At 43.9% G+C, this 9803-nt stretch overlaps 1 protein-coding gene across 7 annotated transcripts in view; it reads right to left on the bottom strand.

Annotated features, from left to right (window-relative positions):
- Positions 1–851: 851 nt before the first annotated feature.
- Positions 852–9803, bottom strand: part of LOC135102687 (uncharacterized) — a 79085-nt gene continuing 70133 nt past the window's right edge. For 4 of the 7 annotated variants that reach the window (XM_064008079.1, XM_064008080.1, XM_064008084.1 and 1 more), the window contains 3 exons: positions 5102–5335; positions 4019–4126; positions 852–2036 (listed from right to left, as the gene is read on the bottom strand). In XM_064008079.1, the coding sequence (XP_063864149.1) occupies positions 1816–2036; positions 4019–4126; positions 5102–5162 (390 nt within the window). In that variant the 5' untranslated portion in view covers positions 5163–5335 and the 3' untranslated portion in view covers positions 852–1815. Of the gene's footprint in view, positions 2037–3076; positions 3355–4018; positions 4127–5101; positions 5336–6213; positions 6393–9803 lie in introns of those variants that run through there. The other 3 variants (XM_064008082.1, XM_064008083.1, XM_064008086.1) reach the window with 3 other exon arrangements.

The following is a 9803-nucleotide window of genomic DNA, read 5'->3' as shown; positions in this document are numbered from 1 at the left end:
AAGAGAACTCGGCTAATCATCTCCGTGTCCTTGGAAAATAGTGGCGGTGAGAGAGCAAAGCGTTTCCGAATACAGACCGCAATGTATTATCTCGCTGTATTTGGCTTTAGTTAATAGTAAGGATCTAATTGTTTTATTGCTGTGGTTGTGGTTGTTGCGGTGGTGGTGGTGGAATATGAGGTGATAAATGTTTGTTATTCATTATTTCTCCACTGTAAGTCTTCAATACAGATATTTAAAGACATATCAGAATTTGGATAACCCTTTTTTTCTTTTTTTTTTTCTTTTTGCTACACTATATAGAGACTGGCACCTTCATTAAACATTTCCTTACGACTTTTTGCTGCCCTAAGCCAGAATCCACTCACATAAAGAGAACAAGGTTTGCACAATAAGGAGTTGTTAATATGGTGATGGTGGTACAAGGGAGGAAGTAGTAGTAGTAGTAGTAGTAGTAGTAGTAGTAGTAGTAGTAGTAGTAGTAGTAGTAGTAGTAGTAGTAGTAGTATTGGTGGTAGTATTAGTAGTAGTGAGGCTGGTGGTGGTGATGGCGGTATGGTAGTAGTAGTAGTAGTAGTAGTAGTAGTAGTAGTAGTAGTAGTAGTAGTAGTAGTAGTAGTAGTAGTAGTAGTAGTAGTAGTAACAGTTTCCTTTATTTCACAACACGGAATACAGCACGTTCATAACACACAAATATATTACAGAGTTAATTTAAATACAGCAGACCTTCCGAGAAACAGCTAGATAAGTACCTCTCTAGAGCGTGGTGTGCACACGAAGCTAAACTGAACACCAACAACAAGAACCAAAATAATTGTTGTTGTTGTTGTTCCTGTTGTTGTTTGATGCAATTTTTTTTTTATCATTGTTGCTTGTTTTATTTAAGTCTGTGATTTAACTCATTTAGTTTGTGTTGCCTCGAGTTGTTGTAGTAACTGTTGTTGTTTTGATGTGGTTTGTGTGCACTGTTGCTTGTTTATTTAAGTTTGTGGTTTTAACTGATTACTGTTGCCTCTTCTCAACTAAACAATGAATACAAATCATTACAAAAATATACATAATACTATACAACAATTACTGGGATCCTAAAAAAAAAAAATTACTGAAGACATATATTAACATTAAATCTAATTAAAGCTAAAATCAATACAAAAAAAAAAAAAATACTAAGAAACAAAAGAAAGAAAATATATGTTGTATCACCCGCGTAACATTAGATTAAGTGCAAGGCAGGGAAAGATTTGCAGACGGTGAATTAAAATAAGAAAACACACTGAATGCTTAACTTAGTCCCTCGTCTGAACATTTTCTTTGCTTCAGCCTTGGCAACCTGATGTTACATGCAAGCTATACTAAGATATATTGTAATCTATAAGGTGACCCAGAAAAAGGGAGAAAGTCAAGCGAAGGTATAAATGAAGATGGATAGATTAATATGAAATAATACAGATGAAATATAAGAGAAGTAAAATCTAAAGCTGAGAAGAAGTAGTAGTAGTAGTAGTAGTAGTAGTAGTAGTAGTAGTAGTAGTAGTAGTAGTAGTAGTAGTAGTAGTAGTAGTAGTTGTTGTTGTTGTTGTTGTTGTTGTTGTTGTTGTAGTAGTAGTAGTAGTTGTTGTTGTTGTTGTTGTTGTTGTTGTTGTTGTTGTTGTTGTTAAAGAAGAGCAAAAACAAAGGAACAAGAAGAACAAGAACAAGAAAAGAAAAAAAGGAAAAAGAAACAACAACAACAACAACAACAACAACAACAACAACAACAACAGCAGCAGCAGTAGCAGTAGTAGTAGTATCTCAGAACAACAAACAGTGGATGGATCAGGCGAGGACAGAGTGCAGGAGGGCAGCTAGGAGGAGGGCGAGAGGAGCGAGTGTGGCGGCGGGGGCGGAGTCACACACATCGGGGAACAACTGCATCACATCACACTGGTCGTCGTTGCAGTAGCAATCATAAGTGTTAGCAGAGGACTGGGAGGGGGAGCAGCCCGACTCCTTGTTGGTCACACTGCACAGGCGACTCACGAAGGGCTGGCCGTCATCTGCGTGGTGTATATGAGTGTGTGAAGGAGGGAGAGAGAGAGAGGGTATGTAGGCAGGACACTGGGATAGGAACAGAGGTACACGTGTGCTCTTTCACTTCATTAACAAGGGGCAAGGAAGAGAATAGATAGGATTGTAGAATATATATGGTAGGTACGTACAAGGATATGGTGCTTTCACTTAATAAACATGGCATTCGAAGGAGAGAGGAATAGGACAGAAGGATACAGGAATTTGTTGCTCTCTTCCACTTCATAAACACGAGGCAGGAGGGAGAGAAAGGGTTAAGGGTAGGATAGGAGGACTGGATTATAACAGGGACATGGGTGCTCTCTCTCTCTCTCTCTCTCTCTCTCTCTCTCTCTCTCTCTCTCTCTCTCTCTCTCTCTCTCTCTCTCTCTCTCTCTCTCTCTCTCACATCATACACAAATAGGATTGAAGGATATGACTAAATTATACCCTTCCTTTCCTATTTAATTTCCTTACCCTTCAGTATGGGGTTATTTCAATGTTTTCCCCCTTCTTTCTTCTCTGCCTTCGTTAATTTGTCCGTTCGTCTTATGCTAAAATATATTTCCAAGTTTATTTCTCTTCCATTAATTAATTACGTGCTATTTTCCTTTTTCCTTCTTTGCTTCCTCCCTTCCTTTTCTCCTTCAGTCAACACACACACACACACACACACACACACACACACACACACACACACACACACACACACACACACACACACACACACACACAACCGGCGTGAAGAAGGCTGGTGCAGTGTGGTCACAGTTTCACGTAACAGTCTAATAGGGAAGCTGGAGTGCGTGTTCTCTATGTGGCGCTCAGTGCGGGTGCTTCCAGTAACGTCTGAGCGGTGGTCACGTGCACACTTTACTTGTACACAGTAATGAATGATGTAAAAACAGGCATGGTCAAATTCGTTTAATATTTTATAAGATTTAAGACACTTTTAGATCAACTATCTTGTTCGTTTTTTTCCATACAATAATTGATGCCAGGAATGAAAAAAAAAAAAAAAAAACGCAAATATATAAAAATTCATGTACTGCAGTGTGTGGCGAGACTGTCTGGCGCCTTTCTTACTCGCAAAACATCAGCCACGGCGGACGGGGCGCTGCAGGGAGGCGAACAGCTGACTGATGAAGTCGAGGGGATTGTCACACACGTCGGGGAACAAGACCAGCGGGTCGCAGCGGTCTGAGTTGCAGTAACAATCGAATCCGAAGGTTTTCGGGTAGGGAAAGACGCAGATGGTGGCCTTGGAGCTGTAGCTGCAGTCCCGCGTCACAAAGTGCTGGCCATTAGCTGTAGGCGGTGCGGGCGTGGGCGTGGGCGTGACACGAGGAGCGGTACAGAGGAATGGAGAACAGACAGAAAAAGACAGAGATACAGGTAAATGACTGCTCTCTTGCTCTTCTTCATAACACACACACACACACACACACACACACACACACACACACACACACACACACACACACACACACACGCAGAAGGGTATAAGGATACGCGTAAACAATATCCTTCCTTCGTTCCTTCTTTCTTATTTCTTTCTTTTTCATTCATTCTTTCGTCTTTTCTTTTTATATTTCAATGTCGATCTCTCTTTCTCCTACTAATTGTTTATTTTCTTTTGGATGGTAAAACTTATTTATTCTACTTAATTTCCTTCCTTTCTTTTTTATATTGATTATTATTCATTCTTGTTTTTTCTTTTCAATTTCGTTCGTTTTTTTCTTCCAATCGCGAAGACGTTGCGGAACACACACACACACACACACACACACACACACACACACACACACACACACACACACACACACACACACACACACACACACACACACTCACACTCACACTCACTCTCTCTCTCTCTCTCTCTCTCTCTCTCTCTCTCTCTCTCTCTCTCACCCACTCACTCATTCCCTCGTTCCCTCTACCATTCACTCACTCACTCACACTCACTCACCCTTGCAAGTGACGCTGGCGAGGCAGGAGGTGTAGCATTTCCTCGTGTTTTCATTGGGGTCCAGGGTAGCACAGTCGTGGCAGGAGTAGCACTCAAGACCCGCTACGCCTGCGTGTGTGAGGCAAGTGCTGAGGATGAATGTGTGTGTGTGTGTGTGTGTGTGTGTGTGTGTGTGTGTGTGTGTGTGTGTGTGTGTGTGTGTGTGTGTGTGTGTGTGTGTGTGTGTGTGTGTGTGTGTGTGTGTGTGTGTGTGTGTGTGTTTAAGTTGTACGTGTTATCCTGTGGTCAATGAATATCTATCTATCTATCTATCTATCTATCTATCTATCTATCTATACTTCTTACATTATTCCTTCCTCCTTATTCCCTCCAGCTCTCCATCCTTCACTTCTTGCCACTCCAACGGTCACACTCCACTCCATCTCTCCTCCCCATTCTCCCCAATCCGTCTACCTCTCCCTTCCCTTCTTCTCCCTCCTTCCCCATCGTTCACAATACTATAATTAACACGTACATTATCGATACAAATATTTATCCTCGCTAACGTTGTTCATTTCAATACCTGTGACACTTAACACGTCTGATACTTTATTTTTTTATCTTCAGTAGAATCAGCACATTTGATAATTCTCTCTCTCTCTCTCTCTCTCTCTCTCTCTCTCTCTCTCTCTCTCTCTCTCTCTCTCTCTCTCTCTCTCTGGACGTCACTCCTTCCACCCAGCTATCTCCACCCCCACCCCCAGCCCCAAAAACACTAACCCCTCCCTCACCACTCCTTCCCCACCATACACACTACCCCCTCCACTCCTTAAACACACTTCCACACCACCCACCCCCACCACCTCAGGACATTACCACCCTCACCCTGCCCCACAGCAACATAACCCCTCCCATTCCTCACCTACCAACAGAGACACCACCCCCACCACCAACTACCTTAAAAACACTGCCACTCTCACCGCATTCCCACTCCACACCCTCATTCTTCCATCCAGCCCCAAGAACACAATCCTCACCACCACCCCAACAATCTTCACTCCCTCACCCCCTCACTCATACCCCACCCCCAACAAAGCAGTATACCTCCTTTAGCCAGCAGGACTCCTAGCACTCCCACCAGCAGTAGGACAGCGGCGTTCCTCATGGTAGGATTAGGAACCTCACCAGTATTCTAGGACCCTCAGATCCAATATCCTTCAGTCCTTCACAGGGTTAGGATCTCAACTGTTTAGTGGTTTTAGTGCTCCTTCAGGTGTCCTATGGGGGTCTTTCTGAGTCCTTCGAAGTCTTGTCCGTCACGTGGTATCCTTTGTAGTTCTGGAAAATGTTACTCTTATTGGTCGTGTTTCTAAAGGCTTGGTTCTCTCAGAAGGACTGTTATCAAAAGGACACAGAGGATTAGGCGAGTTCATATGAGTGATTTTCCCGTTACTGATGCAGAGGTGTTGGTGAACTATCACTAGAATCACAAAAACATCCTTGTAAACTCAGAGTAACGTCCACTAGAACCAGTTTAAAGTACTTAAGTTAGATGCTAGAGAGTTTTAGGTAATACGGTTTTTAAACGTCTTGACGCTTCACTAGAATCATGAAAACTCTTGAAAACCTCAAAGCAACTTTTAGAATGCTACAAGTAGTGAAGATGAGACGCCAGACTGTTTTAAGTGTACAGAGTGTTGCATTTTTTCCTACCGCTTCGACAGAATTATGAAAACACTCTTGAAGGGCCTAAAATCACTTCTACTAGAGCCTGTTAAAAGTGTTGAAAAAGATGAGACGCCAGCTTGTTTACGTAGGTAGGTACTGTCACTTCTTCCTCACGACGCACCAAATTCTCGACCAAATCTGAGACCAATTTAATTTTCTGCCTTCCTTGCACCTTCTCTGCTTCTCAGCCAAACCTGAATGTAGTTTCATTTTCTATCTTCTTGCCTTTAGTGCTCAGCCAAACATACCTCGTTTAATCTTTTGCCTCCTCTCGCCTTCTTTACTTCACGACCAAACCTGAATGTAGTTTAAAGGCCAGTACAAACATCTAGTCACTGAAATACAGTAACAAATGGCACACTGTTAATACCAGACAAAACAATGATTCTTCCACTATCTAACACTCAGGTCCGTAATCACACACACACACACACACACACACACACACACACACACACACACACACAGTCACTCTCACTCTCTCTCACCAGTCACTTACTCTGGCGGGGACGCAGTAGAGGCGGCGACTAAGAGACGAGGAGGAGGACGGAGAGAGAACGTGGCAAGGACAAGGCGATGTTGATAAATGACGGACCTAACTCAGCACACACACACACACACACACACACACACACACACACACACACACACACACACACACACACACACACACACACACACACATCCGTTCTCACACACTCACATGCACACAATCAGCTTATGACATCACCGTACGTGTGTGTGTGTGTGTGTGTGTGTGTGTGTGTGTGTGTGTGTGTGTGTGTGTGTGTGTGTGTGTGTGTGTGTGTGTGTGTGTGTGTGTGTGTGTGTGTGTGTGTGTGTGTGTGCATTGACTTTGTATTCTTAATGACTAGCTGATAAAAAAAAAGAAAATCAGAAAAATCAAACATTGAGATAATCTACGTCTCTCTCTCTCTCTCTCTCTCTCTCTCTCTCTCTCTCTCTCTCTCTCTCTCTCTCTCTCTCTCTCTCTCTCTCTCTCTCCTCTCTCTCTCTCTCTCTCTCTATCCCCTAACAAAGCCACCATGTTTGTTTCCATAATAGTGTAGTTGTTTACCTTTCCCAGCTTAACAATTTCCTCCCTCGTTATCTTTTTTTTTTTTTCCTACAAGTTTATTCGTTCATTGTTTGTTTCTTTTTCCTTCGTGTTTTCCTTCGTTTCTGATTTTCCTTCTTTTTTAATTAACCTGTTCCGTTCCCGTATCTCTGGTTGACTCTCATTTGTTTCCTCCTGCTTGTTTCTGTTACGTCAGTTCCTTTCCTGCTTTTTGTTTCATCTTTTTTTTTTCCCTCCTCTCTTTTCTTACTTATAGTTCCCATTTTCTTCCATCCCTCTTTTCCCTTCGCTTCTTTTTTTTTTCTTTCTCTCCCTTCAGTACTCATTCATTCTCCTGTATTTATTTTTCTGTCCCTCTGCCTTTCTCTTCTTCTCCATTCCTCTCCCATCTCTTCTGTTCCATCCCTCTCCCTTCCCTACATCCTTTCCCCACCCTTTCCCTTCCACATCACCCCTCCACATTACCCCCCCTCCCACATCACTACCCACACCACCAACTCCACACCCTCCCCTCCCTGCCACCCACCTCTTCCCTATCTCGTCCCTCCGTCACCACCCCCTTCCTGTCACCTCTTCCCCCTCCCTCACCCTCTCTCCGTGTCCCTACCTTGCCTCTCACCTCCTTGCCCCCACCCACACCCCTTCCCACGTTACCTTTACCTGTCACCTGTGCCGTCAGTATCCTCACCCTTAGTTCCGGGGCGGCTGATAAGACCACAAAGGCGCCCTGCCCTATATCTAAGCCTTCAAGTGCCGTTCGTAATGTCCCGCGGCGACACACACACACACACACACACACACACACACACACACACACACACACACACACACACACACACACACACACACACACACACAGAGAGAGAGAGAGAGAGAGAGAGAGAGAGAGAGAGAGAGAGAGAGAGAGAGAGAGAGAGAGAGAGAGAGAGAGAGAGAGAGAGAGAGAGAGAGAGAGAGAGAGAGAGAGAGAGAGAGAGAGAGAGAGAGAGAGAGAGAGTTTACTGACCACAAATTGCATGATGTACAAGTGAATTACTCTTAATAAAGCAAATTACAAAAAGTAGCCAACAAAATCGCGTACCTACTTAAGGTGAAAAATAGAAAGGCACATTCACGCTACACAAGAGAAAAGAAAATGGAAATATATTAGATGAGATGCTGAAACAAAAAAAAAAAAAAAACGAGCAGGAAAACATTACGAAACTTATATGAAACAAAAGAATGCAACAAAAACATCGCAAAAATCACATTACACACACACACACACACACACACACACACACACACACACACACATCAAAGACCACTGTTAAAGTAGCGATTTGTTTGATGTGTCGGGGCTCTGTAATCGTAAAAGACTGAATGAGTGTGTGTGTGTGTGTGTGTGTGTGTGTGTGTGTGTGTGTGTGTGTGTGTGTGTGTGTGTGTGTGTGTGTGTGTGTGTGTGTGTGGTGTGTGTGTGTGTGTGTGTGTGTGTGTGTGTGTGTGATTTTTCTCAGTATCTCTAACATTTAACATTCTAAGAAGTAGAGGAAGTTAGACAGGAAGAAATTGAGAGAGAGAGAGAGAGAGAGAGAGAGAGAGAGAGAGAGAGAGAGAGAGAGAGAGAGAGAGAGAGAGAGAGAGAGAGAGAGAGAGAGAGAGAGAGAGAGAGAGATACATGAATACAATACAAAAATGAAACACTAAATAACTAAATGAACAGGTGTGTGTGTGTGTGTGTGTGTGTGTGTGTGTGTGTGTGTGTGTGTGTGTGTGTGTGTGTGTGTGTGTGTGTGTGTGTGTGTGTGTGTGTGTGTGTGTGTGTGTGTGTGTGTGTGTGTGTGTGTGTGTGTGTGTGTGTGTGTGTGTGTGTGTGTGTGTGTGTGTGTGTGTGTGTGTGTGTGTGTGTGTGTGTGTGTGTGTGTGTGTGTGTGTGTGTGTGTGTGTGTGTGTGTGTGTGTGTGTGTGTGTGTGTGTGTGTGTGTGTGTGTGTGTGTGTGTGTGTGTGTGTGTGTGTGTGTGTGTGTGTGTGTGTGTGTGTGTGTGTGTGTGTGTGTGTGTGTGTGTGTGTGTGTGTGTGTGTGTGTGTGTGTGTGTGTGTGTGTGTGTGTGTGTGTGTGTGTGTGTGTGTGTGTGTGTGTGTGTGTGTGTGTGTGTGTGTGTGTGTGTGTGTGTGTGTGTGTGTGTGTGTGTGTGTGTGTGTGTGTGTGTGTGTGTGTGTGTGTGTGTGTGTGTGTGTGTGTGTGTGTGTGTGTGTGTGTGTGTGTGTGTGTGTGTGTGTGTGTGTGTGTGTGTGTGTGTGTGTGTGTGTGTGTGTGTGTGTGTGTGTGTGTGTGTGTGTGTGTGTGTGTGTGTGTGTGTGTGTGTGTGTGTGTGTGTGTGTGTGTGTGTGTGTGTGTGTGTGTGTGTGTGTGTGTGTGTGTGTGTGTGTGTGTGTGTGTGTGTGTGTGTGTGTGTGTGTGTGTGTGTGTGTGTGTGTGTGTGTGTGTGTGTGTGTGTGTGTGTGTGTGTGTGTGTGTGTGTGTGTGTGTGTGTGTGTGTGTGTGTGTGTGTGTGTGTGTGTGTGTGTGTGTGTGTGTGTGTGTGTGTGTGTGTGTGTGTGTGTGTGTGTGTGTGTGTGTGTGTGTGTGTGTGTGTGTGTGAGGCTGAGTTGAGTTGTTAAATGGAAGTATAGAAATAAACGAGTCAAATAAGATTACGTTACATGATAAAACAGAAGTAGAAATTGATGAACTGCCTGACTGAGTGCAGGAGGTCACAACAACACTAGAATCACGTGGAAGAGGTTTGATGTGGGAGTGATGGGAGACGGGACGAGGAATAGAGTAAAGGTGGGAGAGGGTAACTGGAGAGGGGACGAGGAGCAGGGTGACTGGGTGGGGGGGGGAAGGAGAAAGGGTAACGCAAAGGCAGGAAGGGTGACGTAAGCGTGACTGGCTGTCGTTGATGTGAAAGGAAGTGAGGGAAGGGAAAGGAAAGGAAAAGGAAAGGGGAAGGGGAGATATTGGGAATTAAAAA

The sequence above is a fragment of the Scylla paramamosain genome, chromosome 8 (assembly GCF_035594125.1).
Source record: "Scylla paramamosain isolate STU-SP2022 chromosome 8, ASM3559412v1, whole genome shotgun sequence".
Taxonomy (NCBI): Eukaryota; Metazoa; Arthropoda; class Malacostraca; order Decapoda; family Portunidae; genus Scylla; species Scylla paramamosain.
The sequence above is the reverse complement of the archived record's forward strand: the minus strand, read 5'-3'. Positions and strand labels throughout refer to the sequence as shown.